We start from the raw sequence: 22,454 nt of genomic DNA, 5'->3' as shown, positions 1-22,454 counted from the left end.
CTGATGTTCTTTTCAGTGAGACACCATTATTTTTCAAGGCAGTCATCTGAGGATCATTTTTCACACACCCCTTCCAACACCCCCCTCCATTTAGAACTACTTTTTTTTTTTTTTTAATATAAAGAACAGTAATTAAACATTGGTGCCGTGGAATTCATTACCAGGTTTTCTGACTGCTTTGACTTATTTACAAATTTCCCTTTTGCGCTTATGGATGTGATACTGAGAGAGAGACCTATCCATCCTGCTTTATTTGTACACAGGGATGTAAATTGCTGTATTGATTATCTCAGTTCTATAATGAGGTGATAATATTATGTAGAGCTATCTATTGTACTACACAGGTTTTTGAGTTAATGTGTTGTTTTGTCTCAGTTACTGTTGTTGGTACTGTTTAGTATTCTTGTGTGTATAATACACAACAATAACACAACAATAGAGATGATGCTTCTACTAGCCTTTATGTCTCGGGAAACTCACCTGAAGGAAACATCCTAACTACTGTAAATAAATTTAAGTACAAGTTACTGAGCACATGCAGGATTCCTGGTTCCTCCACAGTTTAGAGTTGAACAGTAAACCTTACTATATCACAGCAACAGCTGTAAGGCTTCATTTATTACTACTGCAATGATAATAATGGTATCATAAAAAACACGTCTCTATCTTTCTACTGTGCTACGGTGTCTGACATGTACTGTAAAATCATGTTCATGGTAGGCCATAATCTTATCCTGACATATCCTATATGTAGTAAAAGGGATCTTCAAAGGGATCTTCAAAGGCTTTTATTAATTGTGTGGCCTGAACTCTGGACTCAAATGATTTCTGCTGAGTGGATAGAAAGACACCCCGTTCTTTGATCAATACAGCTTTTAGGGGAGGGAGGTGAGGTCATTTAGAAGCTCGATTCCTATGGGGAACTTAACGGGGGAATCATCAATTCAGACAGCATGGTCAAACACCGTTGCTCAAACACTGCTGATCAGACTTAATTACAGGATCGTTACATGGTGAGCCTATGATGAGTCCAGGAATGAGCCCAGAATTGACATCACATTCTGATGAGGATAAGACAGCTCCAGGGAAAGATGAGCAGAACTTTATTCCCTCCAGGCACCGACTCCCTGAGAGACTCCGTTGGCGCTCTGTGTACAGAGACCTACGCCTTAACCTACTCTCTCTACAAAGAGCAAATGCACACATCATTAGAGAGTCAGTGGTAGCCTCAAGGTCCAAGAAGTCAGCTCATGAGATGAAATCCTCAGGCAAAGAAAGTAGAGGAAAGTGGATTTCGTTCACTCAGCAGTGGCTTCTGATATGACTTTTAGCATAGCAGCTAAAAGTAGGCCAGGAATCTCAAGGACTGTTGGGTCAGTATTATCTGCTTATCAGACCCACACAGAAACGTCAGTGTGACCGACACAGAAATATATGGTAACCATGTGCTACAGTATAAAAAAGATGACCCTTACATGAACAAATGTAAGAGTAACAGCAACACTGTGAAAGAGTAGTTTGTTGAAAAACAGCATGTTTGTTCAGAAAACTGCCACTGGAAAGTAGGCCTGGGTTGTAATCATTATCACAATTTTAACAACGATTCCAATATTTATATATGAAACTCATCTCCCAAGAATAATGACACCAAGATGTAGTTACATTCAAGTTAACTATGACCTCCAGTACGCCTACGGAATGAAGAGGAATCCAAAAGAACTGACCTGGTGCTATGTCTGCCTTTATAGATGAGGTAATGTACCAAAACACCATTGCTTCACTGTTGGGAGTAAAAAAATCAATACAGTAGCTAAATATGTTTCTATATCATCATTATAGGGCTAGGGATAAAAAGGATAGCTTACTGTTAATTATTAGTTTGGACAACAGAAATTTGTGGAATGGTAACATGAATAGATGAAATGACCATAATATGATTTCCTCTGAAACTCTATCAATGATAAACATAAATTATTGTCCAGCCCTAATGGAAATTATTGTGCTCCAAAACTGAAGAACAAAGCACCATAATATAGAAATTCATGTAAAACTGTGTCCTGTATCCAAAGCAAACATTGCACATACTGCATTATTTATTGAGTTATACTTCTCCCAGCGCCACATTTATTGAGGTCGCTTTATATTTAATACACACCGACCTTAAAATCAAGGTCTGTGGGCAAGTAATAATCAACCCTGATCAATAATCAACACTGCCCTGCTTGTCCAGGGTCAGAAAGCATAAAAAGAAACATACACATCCCTGGTACTGTATTTCTGATCTCCCTGTTTCAAGCCCAACATTGATCCTCACCACACCCAGTGCCAGGTGTAATCCATTTCTGCTGAGGGCAGCAGCTACAAAGTTTTTAAAGCCTTTTCCTCCTCAGCAACACAGCAATAGGATAAACTCTGTTCATACTGCACATACAGTTGGAAATACAGCAAAAGGGTGACATTAAGAAGCAATAACGGAAGCTGAGATAGGTTGTGTTGGATTAGAAAGGGTAAGAAGAGCTATGAAATGGGTGAGTTTAAAGGGATAGCAAAAGCTAAAATGGCATTGACTGCACTGAAAATTGAGGATTGAAAGGCATTACAGGACTACCCAGATTATTGATGACACATTCTAAGAGTCTTTCCTATTGAGACCTTGCGCTCCGATAGAGGAACACATAATCAGAGATTTACACTGTTTAAGGCAAAATCCTAAAAGCTGTGAGCCTGTTCCTCACTGTGGGGGATGACACTGAGCCTCTGCAAAGCATACATGCACACACCAACACACACAGCCAGACACATGTATTAATATTTGCACACACATTAATGAACACAAACAGCGGCGCAATCCTGATCTGACTCATAACAAAAGCTGCTATTAGCCCATTAAGAATTGGATTTGATTCCGGGCAGGGATTTTCAACCTAAAAAAAAAAAATCTAAATCCCTTCCAAATGTCTCCATGTTCTCTGAAGGTAAAGCAAACAGAGCCAAAATATAATCTATCACAATGTGCCCTGAGAACTATTAAACATGGATAATGGATAATGTTGAATGTGGAAAGTGGGTACAGAAGGGAAAGACTATTGGCTAGTGGGGTTAAGGTCAACTCTGATCCTGGCTAAATCACATTAATATTGTTCAAATGAAGTTCAGAAAAGCCTACCAGCAATAAAAACAAATTCAGCTTATTTAATTCCACTTAACTAACCAGAAAACTAAAACGGATGTGTGGTCTCAACAGATATTTCACACAAATTCTGCAAAACGAATGAAAAACAAAACCAGTAGCAGCCAGACCTTAAATTATTGAAATAGAAAGACAGCACATAAACATGTTGCGATGATTCCATCACCATTTATCCCCAGAGAACCAACAAAGGCAGGGGAAATCCCAGAAGCCTCAACCATACAGCAACTCTGACTTTCAGGCTGATGTATTTTCTCTCCTCTGGGCTCAGAGGGGAAAGAACCGAGCGTGGTCATTACTGCTTGCTCACTGCTTTTTTTCTTCATGACACAGAATGAAGCTGAATATTCTTGTCATTAATCCCTGGTACTGTCTCTGTTTTATGCACCACATAGGATCACATTATTTCTAGCATTCGTGAAAAGAGAATGGCTAATTTGAAGGAGAGGAGGGAACTGCTCAGCTCACATCCACTATGACATATAGAGTATGAACTGCCTCAAAAAAGCTGCAAAAAATCCTCCTCGCAAGATTAATTTTATCATGCAGCTGTTGAGTTAGCAAGGGGGGAAAAAAAACATTTCTCCATGTGCCTTGGGTTTTACACTGGTAGAAAATGCAACTCGTTTCCATTCTTATTTCTCTCAGTCTGTTTCTCCCTCGTCAACAGGTGGACAGGGAAAATTTGCTCTCTCGAGTAGGGAGCTGTTGCCATATCAACCAATGCATTGGCTCAAGGCATTAGATTAGACTCACTCCAAGTGAAATATGAAATAAGATACATGGTTTACAGAGAATCATGACCGGACAGCATGGTGGTACCCTGACATCTTGTTATGAGGGTTTTGAAGGATTGCAAAACACCAACATGCCTATGCAGGAAAATAAGCTAGTCTGTTGTACATTCACATCCACATCCTGTATACACAGACACACACACACACACCACACGCACACACACACACACACACACACACACACACACACACACACACACACACACACACACACACACACACACACACACACACACACACACACACACACACACACACACACACACAGTGAACTCTCACCAACCACATACAAGCCACTGACAAAAGCACACACACTGCGACTGTGAATGTGACTGTGTCCAGAGTTTCCATTTTTGTGCTGTTAAAAGGAGTCTTTGTTATGGCAGTGAATGGGCATGCGGTGAGTCAGTGAGGGACAACTATTCAATGGGGAGATGCCTCATTTTTCTAGCCTCTCTTCCTGGGTGCACGGCCTGCCAGGGTGTTGCTAGGAGGAAGCTGGCACTGCCAGAAATGATGACATTGCCTTGATAGACATCCTCCTGCTGTCCAAGAGAAAAGGGAAAGATAGAGAGATGATCTGAAATGCTGCCACATCCTCCTCCACCACTCTTCCTCTCCATCTCCCCTCGAGGAGATCTGCTTCTCTTTTCTTCCTACTCATCTCTTTTGTATATTTTCAGGGGGCCTCTGAGGCATCTTTTTCTGATTGTGATACTGTTCTTGTACGGGTAAGATAAGCCATAACATGCAGAAAGTTTTTGTTGTGTTCCCTGTGTTTGACCTCATGAAAATGTTGCTCTTCTTAGCATTTAATTAAATTCCTTTCTGGTGTTGCCCAAGACACAGTATTTGCTGCTGTGTCAGTGGTGAATGTCCTGATAACTAAGGCCCTGAGTGGCTGAAAATTACTAGAGCCAATCTTATTTTTGCCCAAGGGTGGGTTGGTGGTTTGCTTTGCTCTGTGTGTGAGTGAATGTGTGCGTACCTTTGTCCAATTTCTACCTGGATGGAGGCTTAGACACCCTGTTACTAAGTGCACCACACCTAAGGGCCTACCACATCATCATTTGTAAGTTAGTGGGTGGGTGTTGCTTTTCCCAGTGTGAAAATGTTCTAGGGCTGCTTTCTGTTATCAATCTGTAAACTGGCTGAAAAAGTCTGTTGTTGTTTGAACCAAGGATCCAATCTGATTGTTTGAAGGCTGTTTTATACAAAAAAAAAAAAGATCCTGAGGCATGATGCTTAGTATTATGCTTTTCTAAGGACCCTACAGAAAATTGGGACATGGAAGGCTCCAATATGTACATGGAATTCATATAATGGATGAGAAAATGCATTATCCAATTCCCTTATGTGGGAGTCTAGGCATATGCTTATGATATTAAAAGCCACTTGTCATGAGCCTTCACATCCTGAGCTAATATATGAAATGTATGCAGTTATCTGAACTAACCCTGGCCAGGCAATCACATAAAGTTGCCTGCTTCTGATGACTGGACATACTTAAGAAGGCTCCTTGCTCTGCATGGTATCTATCATAGAGTTAGTTTTGGCCAGCACGGGGTCAGTCATTTATAAGTCTAGCAGGACCAGTCCTGAGGATGACTGTGACTGATTTTGGCATAAATACAGTGCAGATAGAGACAAAATTTGAAATTTCTAAACAAAGCCAAATTTGTTATGGTGATTTTTAAAAAAAAAGATATTTTCACAGAACTGGTATGAAAACCTGCTGGCGTAGCTTTGTCAGAAAAGTCGGTCAGGGACAACAACTAGTTTTGTCATATAATCTGCCATTGACAGACTACCACATACAATTTAAACCAGTTATCTGATTCCAAAAAAGAAGACCTCTGTTGAAGATCTCTGTCTATGGCAGAGGTCTTCAACAGGGGGTCCGCGGAGGTACTGCAGGGGGGTCGTGAAATTTTTGGTTGATTAGACAATTTTTTATATTTCTTTTATTTTTTTCCCACAAATTTAAATGTCTTTAAAAACACATTAACATGAATCAAACATATTAGCGAATGGATAAATGGAGGCAGAGGATGTTATCTTTCAGTCAGAAATGCACACATTCAGTGACACACAGGAGCTCTCTCAAGCTGGGCACCAGTTCACTCACTGCACGAGACTAGACCTGTCCCTCCAAGCCTCCTGCACACTTAGAGGAGGACCCGCCCCTTTCGCTGCTGTGCCAATCATTTGGCACAATTCAACTGGCCAACAGCCTATTCAGTCCTGCAGCTAACTAAGATCCCAGACACAGGGACACATGCTGCAATATTATTTGAAAAGGAGATACCTATGTTTATAAATGGCAGTGACACAGCCACATTACTCACTGTACCTTGCACATGTTTAAAATAAAAACATTAATATATGAATCTGTGTATTGTTTGAATAGCTTAGTACTGAATGCACAATAACAAGGTATGTTTATACATGGCATTAGGCTCAGTTTAATATAAAACACAATTTTATAAAACATAGGGGGGTAGGGGGTCCCTGCTCCATCTCTCCATCAGTTTCGGGGTCTTTGGCCTGAAAAACGTTGAAGACACCTGGTCTACAACCTTGTCAGTGTCTGTGGAAGGCTGTGGTACTTTGAGTTAAATGCTACTGTGCTCATAATGAGAATCCTAACATACTGATGTTAAGCAGGCATAATGTTACCACATTGACAATCTTAGTTTAGTGTCTAAGCATGCTAACACGTGCTAATTATCACTAAACACCAAGTACGGCTGAGGCTGATGGGACTGTAATTAGCTTTGCGGTTGTCTGGTCATAAATATATGTAAGTATTAGACAAACTGAAATGTTGACCTGGTGGTGGCACCAGATGAAAACCTACAAACGTTATTAAATTCATCCTGAGGGAGGCATGAATGTCAAAATTTCCTGACCATCCATCCAGAGTTGTGGAGAAAGTTTACTTAAAACCACAAAAGTTGACCTCATGGTGGCACTGGAGTAAAAGTCAGGGGATCATGAATGTCCATTAACGTCTGTACAAAGTGTCGTGGCTAAAAACTTGTTAAATACAAAGCTGCTTCGCTTACCGACTCTCTTTGTGGACTGTGTCACAGTCTCATAACACCAAAGATGACCCCTGACACATCCAAAGGAAGTTTTTCAGTTTTGCTATAACTCTGTGTGTCTATATGGATTTCTAAACTCTTGGAGCTAATATTTGTTGGAGCATGGCATGAAGCTGAAAGTATAACTGCTGGGAGTTAAACCTGGGTCGTAGCAGTGGTGTTGCAGATTTTAAGACACAGTAACACACAAACACACATACAAATACAGTATGTCAACATTCAAGACAAGGCACACAAAGATGTACCAAACCTTCCTGACAGGTAAAAGACACTAAAATACAAATAACAGTAAACACCATGACATGTACACTGTAATTATTTACACAGTCCTAATGTGCTTTTCATTTCTTTGAGAGGAAAGTAAACGTGGTGATTGAAGTGACAGCTGCAAAATGCCTTGGAAAAACGTTGTTTCTGAGGCAAACAAAATGAATGCGCATCTCAGAGTGACATGATAATGCGAGATGATGAACCTGCTCTGTCTCACTCAAGTGAAATAATGAATCATTCACATTGCCTTGGGTTTGAAAAGGCTTAAAGTTGCAAACAGTATATTAACACTGCACTTTTTTTAATCTCTGAGTAAAGTGATCCTCCTTAACCTGTTAAACCTTCTTGTAGGTTAAGTAAAAAAAAGTTCATAGTCCAGTTATAAGCCTTTGTGGGTGCTTAAAACATCTTCCTCTACGCTGTGACCATGGTTCAAGCTTTGAAAAAATAACAAATGTTCAGATAGTGATACTTTTGTAGGCACAAAGCACACCAAAGTAACAATAAGAAATCAGCCCAAATCTGGCCAAATGAAGAAACATCTTGAAGAACCAAAATCCTGTGCAATTCTCAAAGAGTTAACCCTCGAAAAGGCATGACAGCCGTGTACAGAGCAGGAGCAGTGATGCTAACAACAGCTGCAACATCAGGATATATACACAGGGGACAGAACGCTGTATTACCATGACTCTGCCTTGCATAGTACACTGCACACTGTACAACTCGTGTTCTGCAATGCCAATAAAGATTATTCCGATTGGGTGAAATAGCCACCTGTCAAGTCACACGTTTAACTGATGATTATCACAGCTAAGTACCTTTAATGCCACCGCATGGCCATGAAATGACATTGTCACAGAACATAATAGTCTTGGTTGTACTAGGTCAGTGCTACAATGTCAGCGCACTGTGGAGTGTCTTTGTGGCTCCAGCTGAGACCAGGAGAAGCCATCACAATGGACCATAGACCTGTCATTTCTAATATTCCCATTTTTATGGTGTAATTCTTAACATAAAGTTAAATATATGTGTGTCTGTACATTTGTGCAAAAATCACTATGAGGGGGCGCTATGCTTTTTCATGTTCTGTGAATCACTTCTGTAGAGAAAGAAGCTCGTCAACAGTTGAGACTAATATTTCGGCTCCTAGCTATTGCAGAGAGAGGGCCTTACAAATACAATCAGAGTGTTTTTGATTCTCGAATTTTGGATACATGGGTCATGGGGTGGTGTTGGGTGTTTCTGTTGAATGAGGCCATCTAATTAGAAGTTCTTTATATTGAGAAAGCTCAAGGAAAAAGAAGGATTCAATGAAGTCAGTGGGGCTGGATTTCCAAAGCTTGTTCTAGTGATGATTAAAACCCAGCCATGACAACTTGCTTTGACACGACCTACAGCGAGCTCATGTACTTGTAATGGGTTAGTACAACAGAAATTAGGCCTACACGTCCCATGAGTGCTCCCAGAATGATTTGCCCTGATGTAGCAATGCGATGGATTAGAAAACATGACAAATCATGGCCTCTGTAATACTGAAAAAACATAGTCGGAGCATTTTAGAGACAATAACAAGTCAATTATTTATCTGAGAATTTATCTTCAGGTGAGACAATCTGTGAGTAAGACAAACTGATTTTTAGTGTTGTGGGGTGTCTTTTCTCATGCCTCCAATTAGCTGCAGAAGTGCTTTTCTCCATTTACAGGCAATAACATGTTAAACATCCCATGTAAAAAAGAGTAACAGCTTTCTCTCAGCTCTGATGTGCTGGATCAATTACTGCTGAAAGGGAAAACAGTTGATGAATGAGCACAGAAACGAGTGAGTCAAAGAATAAATCAGTGTGTGAATGCATGAGTTTCAAAAAGCAGGGTAATCATGCAATGACTTGTCGTGATTTTCAGACTTATTCATCAGCCAAACCGTTTGAAGTATATTTATATTAAGATGCATATTTGACCCAGTTTGTCAGTTATGCCTGCATGTGTCACCCTCTGCACTCTTTTGGGCTTTCACTCATGAGGTTTAAGCTGGGTTTTGATTTCACTCAGAGAGAGCTTACACACTAGCTTAGCCTCGTCTTTGGATAAAATCCATGTTGCCTGGGCATGGTAGAGGACCCATGGCAGTGAGAGAGAGACAGAGAGTCAGAGATTCAGTGAGGAAGAATGAGGAGGGATTCTTGTGACAGATGGTCCCACTCGGCATTCGTGCCTGTGGGCAGTAATGCAAACAATGGCTCCCAAATACATTTTGGCATCTCTTCATCAATGAGGCTAGTGAGCCGAGTCTGCAGTTTCAAATGACTTTGCCCCTTTTGTCTTCCATAAGGCCTGAGATTTCACAGCCTGTGCTCTTTTCTTCCCTGCATTATCTTTCCCCCTGCCTCTGTTTTCTCCATCACTCTGCTTTCTCTCTTGTCGTCATGCTTGCTCACTTCTGCTTCACCCCTTCACTCTCGGTAAGACTCCTATTCTGCCCCTCACCCCCTTCATCTCTCTCCTCCCTCTCTGAAAAGAGTGTGAAGTCAGAGGTAGCCGCACAGCATTTCTTTGGCTGACTCCTGTTTAGCCTCTAATAGGATTTACTTGAGGGCTGATTTTCTGCTCCTTGTCTTCCATACTGGAATGCAGTCTTCTTGCCGTTAATGGTGCAGGTGGTGGGTAGTAAATTATACACACTTCCCCCTGAGCTAGTCATCATCAGAAGTGAGTAAAAGAGGGACTTGCACAATGCCATCTCCAAACTATTATCAAGACCACCACCACCTCCCACCAAACCACAGCACAGCTTTTCAAAAAAAAATCCACAAACACAAACCTGTGTCAATAAAACCACCACAAACACTCACACACATCACAGCATACAACTGCACTCATAAAGGCAAATGCTCATACCATGATGCACAAACAAACAAGCTCTCTCCTACCATTCATACACCCACTCTGCCTCCACCACCCTCCCCATCTCTGTCATCTCAGCACACTTTAGGCAGCTCAATAAAGTCCAAGCATAACAGTGTGTACAAAGAGAAATGATGCCAGTAACATGTGGGACTGCAATGTATTATTATGGACAGAGGCTGAGGGCCTCATCAGCATCAATCTGATTGGACAGAACATCTCCTCTGGGCCACCCCTCTGTCTCTCTCTCTCTCTCTCTCTCTCTCTCTCTCTCACACACTCTCTCTCTCTGTTTCTGTCTCAGTCTCACTTAGTCTCTCTCACTCTAACAGGTAGAGTAGTATTGATGGCCAATCCCCAGCGGTGGCTGGGGGCTGTTTGGGGTCGTGGCAAAGCACTAACATCTGTCACAGTGTTCTCTACAGCTCGTTATAAATCTGTCACACCAGAGAAGACAGGAACATGAATAAGACATGGAGCTGAGAGACCTGTGATAGGGAAAACATATGTCGTGTGTTCATGTGTATGTATAACAGGCAGCTCCATGACTTATGTGTGGCATGCATGCAGGTGTTCTGATAATTTTTTTCTTCTTTTAGCCATTCGCCAAGCATCAGATGCTGCTGTCATTTTGGAAAATCATTAGAGATGCTTAATGTCTCTCAAACAACAATTACAGAATCAGGCCGGGATAAATCTGGTTGCCAGCTAGTTTGATGTGATTGTCTGACAGTGCTAACCGACCCAAATAACACTCTCTGATGCCAAATTTAGGAATCCAGCAAACACATTGCATGATGGGAGAAAGTCAAATATCAATCAAGATATTTATGTACTTTGTTCATTTAAAATGAAAATGCTTTTCAAGAGTATTTTTCCCGTCATTTGTCCATCACAGACAGACAGCCACCACGCCGCCCAGAAGCCACCATTCAGTCTTATACATAACAACCCTGCAAAAGCTCCTTCATCAAACATGCCAGCGTGAAAAGTGATGAGAATACTTTGAAATCAGCCCTTAGCTGTCTGCCAGTGTGGCAGCACAAAAATCCAATGCAACTGCCACTCTGTCTAATCAGCGCAATACAATAATTAGCGCGATAAATTGTGTTTACATTGCAGTACGTAACTTCACAACTAAAAAATCTCTTGAAAGATTACAGCAAGCAGAGCAGTGCATTGCTCTCTCCCGCTTTTATTTATTGTGGGTTTTTTTTGTAGGACTTTGTGGGAAAAACTTCTTTCCATGCCTCATAACAAGACAGATCCCTTTTACTCAAATTAAAAGATTAATAAAACCCACAGCCACGGTGACATTTAGCACGCCGACGATGATTCCTTTGAACATAGATCAGATCTGGCATTTAAGTGAATTGACGTTTTTTTCTTGAAGTTAATCAGCAGACCAAGCCTTCTGACTCCAAAGCCAAAATCACTTTCAAAGCCCTGACATTTTTTTTTTATATAATTGGATACTTAGAAATGTCTATGTGCTCCTTTCAAGAGTCTGAGAACTGCCAAAAGAGACATCTGGTACAGATGTCGAGACTATGTGACACAGATGTATCCCACTGCAGGAGAGGAGCACTGACTGGCTGTTCCTGTACAGCACAGAGGACAAAACCTGTAGAACTGCTAAGCAGGTCCAGCATTTAACAGCCTTGACCTCTCTCTGACTCTCCCCTTCTGTATTCTGCTCTCTCTCTGTCCTCTCTCTATGGCATGTGCTGGTCAGCAGTTGCCAGACACTGCTGACTCTGGCTATTCAAAAGAAAAGCTGGAGGAATACATATTCTTTAGTGTGCATTTCAGCCCACAGTAGACTAGAGGTCCCACTGGGCCTCCCCTATGCCATCCACACTGTATGGTGTGAATGGCACAGATACAGAAGGACATACAGAGGTTTGTATAATCCACAGAGGTGTGCTGTCAGTTACATAACAGATGTAATGTCACAAAAAATTATGTGTAACAAAAGAAGAAGAATTTTGCCTTTGAAATCTCTTCCAGGAGATTAAATGAGTTGTATGGAAGCAGACACAGAAAAGAGTGGGTGCAGGCAGCAGGGAACCAAACCATCACAGCATTTAACATACTGCAAATATATCCATAACCCACAAAACAGGGCATTTGCATCGACACATCCAATAAAGCATCAACACATCCAGGCCCTCTGATGTACTGTTAATCACACATTGTTCATTGCACTGTTGCACAACTAATGCGCAAACTGTCCTCAGTTATGCAAATTCAACACAAGCCCAGTGGCAATGTGGGCATCTCTCACTGTTTTAACATAAGCTCAAACCAAGCAGGGCGGCATGAATTCAAGATGCAAATTGTCAGGTCAGTATCAGGAGGCAGGGCCACCATTTCAAATGTATGTGTTTATCCTCATTGCTCTGTTAGATGAGCCCTGTACACTGCTTGTCATGTCCCAGAGATCTTCACAACTGACTTGATATTAAACTGTACGTTTTTCAAACATTTCAAACACATAAATGATATAAAAATGGTTACTGTTATAATTTTGTTTTATACAAGGCACCTAACTATGTATGTAGGTGCACAGCTATGAAGCAAGTGAAGCACACTTCCAATCATGCTGGATTGCCTATGAGGTTTTTACTGTGAAAACAGTACTGGACAACAAATTCAATGATAGTGATCACAAATCAGAAAGTCACGAGATTCCATAAACAAGAGTTAGACCACAGGTATTGTAAAAATTAGATTGTATGTGGGGAAACTGGGTTTGCAAAAGTGTAGACTCCTAGCTGTCAAATGAGTTACAGTGTATGTCATACCAGGAAGAAACAAGTCAGCACCAGTGAAAGATAAACATTAAACGCTCATGGAAAATATGACACAATAATTAATCTAGTAAACATACGCAAGAATAAAAGTAAAAAGATTGTTATCCCAACATTAGCTTAATTCTGCAATATAGCAATACAACAATAGAACTAATACAGTGGTTAGCTTGGTTAGCAGTAAGCTGATCATAGAAATCAACAGTCACCTACAGATAATGTATAAAGCGTGTTTTCAGATAATAAGGGCATCTGGAGAGTAGATCAAATATGCCTGTAAATATTTCCCGGGACACAGATCTGACAAAATGGTGGATCTAACAATGTCAGTAAAGCTGTTATGGAACTGCAGTTGTCTATTTGATTCATTGTGGTCTGGCTTGCATTTGTCCTACTACTTTTGCATCATCTCCCCATGTTTTTGTCTTTTTTTTCTTACACACCAATTTGTTTTTAGGTCTCTGTTGGTTACATCTCATGCTAATGGAAGGCACGTCCTGCCAACCTTTTTGGTAAATGCGACAATTAACATAACTGAAGATCAGACTCACGCCAGTTTGCAGTTCGATTTCTGTGTTTATTTCCCTCTTAAACACAAATTTGTGCATATACAGTACTGTGCAAAAGTGTTAAGTATTTCAGCTGTTTAGATTTTTATCCAACATGCAAAACCATCAGGGAGGTGTCTGATCAGTGTCATGAAAAGCTATCTTCAGTGACAAGAGGAACAAAGATTCCTGCAACAGATGGTCTGGCCCCCACAGAGCCCTGATCTCAACATCATGGAGTCAATCGGGGATTACATGAAGAGACAGATAACACTGAGACAGACTAAATTCATATAAGAACTGTGGCAAGTTCTCCAAGATGCTCGGAACAACCTACCTGCCAAGTACCTTAAAAAACTAAGCACAAATGTACAGGGAAGAACTGGTGCTGCTAAAACATCTGCACAACACTGTATTTCTTCAAACTAATGGAGCTATTCCAAAATCTTTCCAGGTACCCTCTGTCGACTGCAGAGGCAGCCCCAGTAGTTGGGAATCACTGGTTTGTTATTATTATTTTGAAATGTCAGCATTGAGTAATACTCTGGCTTTCTTATCAATTTTTCTTTTAAATAGTAATTAAACCTTTTCTTTACCATGAACTGGAGAATAAGACTTTGTGCACTAGTGTTCAAACTCCAACCACAAACTCAAGGTTAACCCTACAGGGATGCAGAGCGTTACATTGTTTAAAGAACCTTACATTGCTAAAGGATTAAATGGTAAAAGGTATACCTCTGCCACAGCATCACTTAGCTGATTAAGGTACCAGCAGGCCTAGCTCATTAAGGAGCTTATGACGGATTAAAATAACAGTTGGGTAATTAACAAGGACCAGTAAAATGGCCTGATCATCCCTCCTCTGTGTAGGGCTGGTAAAAAGACATAAAAACACCAACAAATCCATTAACAAGATTTATGCAGCATTATGAAATTCACAGGGACAATAATAGTGAAAGGGCAGCATTCCATCACGCTTAGAGCATGGCGAGTAATGAGTTGTCATAAGCAGAGAATCAGATGGAGGATATTACATTACCCATGCCAACACTTTCAAAGGAACCATTATTTTGACTTTTGTCATTACAAATTGAGCAAAGGAAAACAAAACAAAACAAAACAAAAAAGAACTGCACTCAAAGTCTCTTGGCTCAAAGGGACAGATGGGGCAAAGAATTAAATCCTCCTTGACGTTACCTTGGCAGGGGTATGAAAATGGACGGTCACTTGTGGTGTGGTATGTGAAGAGAACTCAGTGGGACAGAACAATCAACAAATTACTGCACATTATAGACAGCGGAAACCACTGCCACTGACTGTGGCCAGATGATTAAGTTTTCTACCTGCTCTGTTCAAAATGCTTTAAACGTCTTTTGTTTCACATGAAATACAATGCAACTGGTGGACTTTGTTGATTTTCTGACATTTCATGAAGTGAAATCATTAGGTCAGTGTTTAAATTTGTGCAATACTTTGGTTAATGACCAAATGTTACAGAAACGCTACATGGTTCAGCCCCGTCCCAACACAATGCTTTCATCTCGCCTGCTCTGAGAGATGGAATAACTCAATGCTACGGAGATCCTTACATTTGGTATGCTACTTGTAGGCGTTGCGCTAATGTCCTTTGAGCAAAAAAGGAAGAAAAAAAAAAAACTAAAGAAAAAACAACTTAGAGGCTAAACTTTTCTTGAAATATGCATAGGTTTGGATTTACATAATCACACAACAACAGGGCAGCTTTGCTGTCCCCTTTCTGCCACTTCCTTTGAATAAAATGCAAGACAGAAAAGGTTACAGAAGCTTTGTTTCTTATGTACACTTATCCGTCTTAGAGGACAAATTTCTACATTTAAATGAAAGTGGGAAGGAACTTAGGGGTGCAAATCTCAAGATGTGTGAGAAACCAGTTAAAGCTGAGATTCCTTTTCTTTTAACAATTAACACAGCCTGATTAATTTGTCATTTATCAGATGTATTGTATTCTTGAGACATTCAGCATTGCATGGTTCAAGATGTAAAGTGTGTAGTGGTAACTTGCTGTTTATTCTATTGCAATGCTCCGAACTTCAGCCTTCTCCAGCTTTTACAGAAGGTACTAATGCTCCCATACTTGTGAGACCCTGACTTTCCCTGTGGAGAGGTAACTCACTGTTAGTAGATAAGTGTTAATAGTGATGTTAAAACTGATCGGAAAGGCAGAACATGCAGTTAAACTGTGCGTAGCCACATTATTACAGTAATCCCAACCTTCCCTTCAAGAGAATTATGTATAATTTAAATAAAAACATGATTTTTCCCCTTTTGGCGTTCTTGCCAGTGCCTCATCTTGATCTCTGCAAAGTATAAGAGCTGAAGGAGAAACTTAAAGCAGATGTGAGGTGGGGTTGTTGCACTGACAACATGTTTTTGTTTTATCCGTGTGATTGTTTCACAAGCTGAAGGCATCTGAAAGCTGTGATTCTCATGACAGGCATCAGTGCTCGAGAGACAGATATTCTTCTGAGTTTTCACTCTCTGTGTTGAAATGGCCCTATTCAATCTCTCCGGTTGCTCCAGCCTATAAATAGGACAGCATCTGCCAGTTGTGTGATCAGGCAGTATAACCAGCTAGCCCTGAGCTGTCATCTTTAAACAATAGGAGCGTGGGAGAGCTGAATAGTTGAATGTTTCTGTGTGCCTGGTGTCTGTGTGGCATCCTTGTTAATATATGTTCCACCAGTGCAAGGACAAAGGACACCAAATAAGGACAAACATGACACTGCAAATACTCCTCTCTCTGGGCTGGTATTTCCTCACCACCTCACTTTTATCTTAACCCTCCTCTTGCATTTCTTTTGCCCACTCATGTTTATTCAGGTCTTGATCATAATCCCCTTCTCTCTTTTTTCCATTTCCCCCCACCTTTGTTGGTACTCATTGTTATTCTTATCCTCATTGCTATTCTCACCCTTAATCTTTTTCTACAGTCACTATATTCTCCTCTTCTATCATCTCATCCTCACTCACCCCCACCCCCTCCATGTTTGTGACCACCCTCTGCTCCCCTCCCTCTTTGCCATGCAGTGGCAAGGTCCTGACTGCCACTCACAGTGGGATAGCTGCAAACAAAAGAGCAAAGCAAAAGGTCAACTTAACCAAGTTGTCACTCAACACTCACCACCCTGCCTTGTGTCTAGTGCAAGAATCCGGGGCCCCCCATCGAACCTCAAGTCACTGACAGTAGGTTATTCCCCGCTCGCTCTCCAGACACTGAATGCCCCCTAATCACCCACTTCTGTGAATATTTGATTATCAGGAGCCTAACTGTAAACAATAATTAGGCATGTTAAATGACACCCAATCAAGGCCAACGAGAGGCAGTTCAATCAGAGGAAATAAGCTCTGAATCATTTTCAGTAAGGAATAACATGCACTGCACTGACAAATTCTCTTCACTTCTTCCCTGTTTTTTTTTTCCTTTTTACAGCACCATCAAAAACTTCTGTACAGTATGTCCTTCCGTTTTCTACAGGCATGGTATTGTGTTATTGAAAATATATTGTGTTGGGAATTGTCAAAATAAAATAACTTTAAGATAAATAGCATGAGTTCAGTGTGAATATTCTGCACCAAGTGTAGGTCTAAAGTGGGTAGGTTTTAAACATTGCATTTGAATATACTACTGAACTAATAAGAATATGGTAAAAATGGCAAATCGTTTCCCGGCAGCTCTGTTTAATTACTACTCTTCTGCATCTCAAGCTACAGCGAATGACAAATTAGCCAAGTCACACATGTGTGTAATACATTTTTTATCTTATCACTGCAGCAGCAAGCTGAGATATCTTTACTGTGTGCTTCAGTTTATTTAAAGGACCTGTCTGCTTCATGTGAGCCTCATCTGCATTTAAGTTTACTAAAGCAGTGTGAATTAGAATACTACATATCTGTGACATTGCTAAGGACTGCAGCTAAATGACATGGGATAATTATAGCAAAAGGCAGGACATATCATCTTTCTGTGCATGTCAGGGGCACTATGAATAGCAATGAGTCATCAAGGCTTTTGTGCAACTGGGGACAAAAGTGCAGACTGGTAACTAAGTGTAGGGGACATAAACAGCCTTTGAAGGTCCCTAGGAACCTATTAAAGTCTTAATGATTCGTTTTAGCAGAAGAATTTTTAATCACTTTTGCAGTCAACAACGTATGGGTCCAGCTTTCAATGACTGAGAGAGATAACCTTGACTAAAATAATTTCATTGCTTCTCTCCCGTCTGTTTTGTGGAGTGTGTATTCTGGACAGTTATGGGGAATCCAAATGAGGCAGACAAAACATTTCAAGGGAAAGGCTGAAGGCTGATAAATGTGCATGAACAAGATTGGGGTGCTCATCCTTCAAAGAGACATAAAAGCCAGACATTTTTTTTTCTCTGCTGTGATTTCATAAGTAGAGTATTGGTCCTGGAATTCCATTTGATCATCTTCAAATTATTTTTATTTCACATAACATGTTATCCTTAGCTGCTGTGCTCTAACGCAATGCTTCCACCTAGCTTTTCAACCATAGAAGACACCTTGATTTGGTACAGTGGCACAGCGCTTTGCAGGTGGCGACACACACACACACACACACACCCAGTAATTTTCCCCCACTCAAAGAGACACATGGATCATCATCATCATTGCCTGCTTCACTACCCATGGCACTGACTGATCAACATGTGAATGAACAACACCAGCTCAGGGCCCACAAGATCATGGCAGATAAGGCTTCTACGCATCGGACTTTTTGCCTGATCATAAACAGAAGCGACTGAGCGCAGAAAACCGCCTTCCTGACGTGCTCGACAGTCCCACATAATCAAATAAAATAGCAGGAGCAGTTTATTGCAAAAATGATCCAGGTGGAATCGCGCTTACCTTCCTGCACAGCCTGAAAGGGATTGTTAGGCTCGATAAGTTTCACAGAGTGGGTGATTTTCTCGCTCTGCAGAATGTCGTCGTTCAGACTCAGGTCTGAAATGGCAAGTTGGAAAATCTCGTCATCTCTCACGGCGTTTTCCTCGAATATGGCACCTGTTGAATACAATAATCACAAGTTATTTGGGGAAGAAGAAAAACTCGAAGGAGTGAAGTGTGATTGCACAGCACAGTTGGAGGTGAAGGAGAAGTGCATGAGCTGCACCTCCATTGTGGGAATATTGCTGTTACAGTATATAGAACATTTTTAGTGTGACTGTCCAAAATCTGTCACGGTGGTGCGCAATTGAAAGATGGTACGTGAAATTCAGCTAGATCTTTTTTGCGGTTTATTTAGCCTTGAATTTGCGCAACATGTGCGCCTGTAGTGCGCCAGGAGAAGATTTCAGCACCATGGAGAGAGACAAGGCCTTATCACACGAACGCTGCATTATTCGATGCACAAAGTAGCTAAACTTAGAAAAGAAACGGCTGTCAAGTCTACTAGATCAGTGGCACCCTAACCAATAAGCATTATAGGCCTTGTGTGGGAGGCACACTGAAGCTTAACTGTCTCCCTGTCTCTCCCCCCTCTCGCTTTCTTCTTCTGTTTATCAAAATGGCATCAGCTGCTATTGGGAGGCGCACATATATCACGGAAAAGGGTTTCAGGAAACGAGAAGTATAATTGGGGTAGCATACCCAAACGTTGTGCGAGGGATCAGCCAATATTATCTGGATGGAGTCCCACCGCTGTATTAAGCCAGTGACTGAGCACCTGCTGCTTGCCAGACTGTTGCAGTAAACTGTGAGCAGCAGCAGCAGCAGCAGCAGAGGAGCACCGAGACGAAATCTGCTCACAGTGACATTGACATTTTTATCTGAGATTGCAAAGTCAGTCACTACAAGTGGCTATTTGACTGTGTGCATGAAAAAAGGACCAGAAACCAAGGCAGTTATCCAGTGTTATTTGCGTGTGAAGAGGCGAGCTCATGCGTGTTTTTCAAAACTATAAAATTAAATGTACTATGATGTTTAAGGACGAACACCAGATCAGAACCCACTTGAATGTCATGATGAGTTTAAAGCCTCCCCTTTCTCTGAATAAAAGGCAGCTCTGGTTTGAAGTTTGAGTACAAAGGGGCTCTATGCGTTTGGCATCTCTAAAACGAAACTCCACTGACATGCTCTCCGTCTTCTTATTGACATTGCAGTCACGTTCCGGTGAAAGTTGAGGCTTGTCGGGTACAGACAAGAGGTAGCTTGGTCTAAAAAAGCCTTAGCCATTTGCCTATTGGACCTTAGTTTCGTCAAAGCTTCACTGAAACAGGCCATCGTGCTCACTGCAATCCGTGGTTTGAATACAGAATTGCAATTTGCAGGCCGACTGTGGTGAGGTTTAGATCTGAAGCCAATGTGAATGCAGTGATCTGCCGTGGAAAAGTGAATGCCTGCCAAAATAGGCTAATAAACAACTACTAGTGATAAATAATAACAAAACAGCTCTGGCAGTAAAGGTCAGAGGCATTGTCATTTACAAAACAGCAACTTTTCAACTCGATCGAGAGTCAAGGTGTTGCTTAAACACAGGATGCAAGCTGAATAGACTATTTATCCCGCCCTCTCACCAAAATCCTGTGATCAACGCAGTATGCGCTGGTTGAGCTTTATTCCCGCACGTCTTGCCTTTACACCTGTCTAACCCAAACAGCATGTTGTTTTATCGGACGCTTACCGATATGTATGATGGAGTCCGCTTTGGCCGAATTGCATTGCAATATCCACAGGGAAAGGCAGATCAGCAGCAACTCCATCTCGGGATTTCAGCGAGGCGGCTCATCCAAGCTCTGCTCGGCTGTCCTATACTGTCCAAATGGAGCACCAAAAGAAAAAAAAAAGAAAAGAAAAAATAAAGGATGATCAAAACACAGTGCAAAACAGAACCGCGGTCCTCCTCCTGGCAGACCAAACCCGCATGAAAGCCTTCAGTCAGAAATGACCACAGTTTTATTCTCTTTTTTTAAAGACACGAAAACAAGCCGATCACAGGAAGGTGGGCTCAAAAAGACGAGGAGGACCAGACGAGGACTCAAGGTAAGACTGAAAAGACAGGTAGCCCGGTGAGAGAGACCGGCGTTACCTCTCTCACTCTCGCCTCTCTCCCTGCGCTCCGGTGTCTAAAGCATGGCAAGCAGCAAAAAATGCGGAGGAGGGACACCCCTCTAACTACACACGGAGAGAAGCTCACATACACACACCGGGAAAAAAAACGCACTCTTCAGTCCTGTCTCGATCACGTGACTGCAGAGACTTCACGACTCGGCTGCTGTCCCGACAAGCCGGGTAGAAATGATGTGGACTTGCCGGAGAGAGACGCATGGAGAGCCGGTAACTAAACACATGATTGGAGGTTCCAACAGGCAAAGCCAAAAAAAAAAAAAGAAAAAGAAAAGAAAAGAAAAAAGTGCGTGACAAACGCTCACAAAAACCCCAACAAATAGACTGGTTCGAGAGATGAAAACTCGACGGCCGTGTTTACTTTTGGAGAAGTTGACGTTTTCGGGGAAGACGCGAGAGGGCAGAGAGACTGAGACACATTTTCAGCGCACTTCAGCGGCGACGGACCGCAGCTGATGTGGCAGAGAAAAGGATTTACACACCGCGCTACTCGGCGAGGGCTGATGGATGAGGGACAGACGTGACAGAAGCCACAACGCCTGAACCGGAGAACCGCTGGACAGAGTTAACGGAGGAGCATTTTGCAGAGGAACAAACACAACATAGCTCAACGTTTTGTCATAGCTGCATGACTTGTCCGATTAATTGATTGTTGCTTCAGTAAAATTGACGCCCTCATTTTTTTTTTTATATCGCGGGACTATGTCATTGTGTGCTAATTTTAAGGACATGTTCTTTTTTTGTGAATCACAGGGTGCCAGTAATTCTTATTGGGTACCGGTAACACGCCTCACAATGCTTGAGTAATGCCAGGCGTGTGCATAGCAGCACAGAAGAAGAAAAAGAAGAAGTCGTGCAAGAGACGGAGTTTCTGGATAGGCATAATCTTACAATTAAAGGATATTTCTCGTGACTGCAATAAAAACGGAAATATCTCTTAATTGTTTGGTTAAGTCTGTCAGGGGCGCAGAGCACAAAGTTTCAGCACCGCCGGCGGTGGACAGCTCCCTCACTAAACTGAATAAGAAAAAAAAGGCACCTGTAGAACAAACAGAGAACAACCACCTCATTGTCCACTGAATATCCTTCTGTTTATTTGTTTCATTACAGGAGTCTTTTATAAATCTTGGTAAAAATCCATAATTAGGAAAACAATGCTTTGCCCACCCTGCAACCCACTGAGACACGAAACTAAATGAATCCGCATCACTTTCATGTCAAAGTCATGTTCTGCATCGTGGTAATCATCTGGTTTTCATTGCAGCTGAGGGATAAACATCCATGCCTCCAAAGTTGTTGTAAAAACACACACTACCCCTACTGGCCACCTATGGATACTGCTGCTGTGGTTGCGCAAAACATCTCCACCTTTTTTTTTCCATAACGATTTATGTTGTGTTTCTTTTGTGATGGTGAGCCCAAACTGCTCCATCAATTTTTGTGTCATTTACATAAAAATAGGCCAAAAGAAAAGCTGAAAAGGGTGTTTACAACACACTGCTTTTAGAACAAAATGCATCCAAAACACTTTGATATCCAATAAAAAGTGGAACACAACAGCAGATTCAGTTCTGAATATTTGATAAACTCCAGCACACATACCAGAGTTTATATGTAGCAATAGCTTTGGCAACAGAGGAAAGGAACATACTAAGGAACAGACATAAAATGAATTATTGCCCTTTATTCCCAATTACAGCTCCCCT

The 22,454-nt window shown here is 41.4% G+C and overlaps 1 protein-coding gene across 1 annotated transcript in view; it reads right to left on the bottom strand.

The window, feature by feature from the left end:
* The window catches only part of grid1a (glutamate receptor, ionotropic, delta 1a), a 205,503-nt gene extending 185,119 nt beyond the window's left edge, over positions 1 to 20,384 (bottom strand). Inside the window, exons 1-2 of the mRNA XM_041050454.1 lie at positions 20,306 to 20,384; positions 18,532 to 18,687 (exon numbers count right to left, since the gene is read on the bottom strand). Coding sequence (XP_040906388.1) covers positions 18,532 to 18,687; positions 20,306 to 20,384 — 235 coding nt within the window. The remainder of the gene's footprint in view (positions 1 to 18,531; positions 18,688 to 20,305) is intronic.
* Positions 20,385 to 22,454: the final 2,070 nt, after the last annotated feature.

The sequence above is a fragment of the Toxotes jaculatrix genome, chromosome 11, assembly GCF_017976425.1.
Source record: "Toxotes jaculatrix isolate fToxJac2 chromosome 11, fToxJac2.pri, whole genome shotgun sequence".
NCBI lineage: Eukaryota > Metazoa > Chordata > Actinopteri > Toxotidae > Toxotes > Toxotes jaculatrix.
This window is presented reverse-complemented; position numbering and strand designations above follow the sequence as displayed.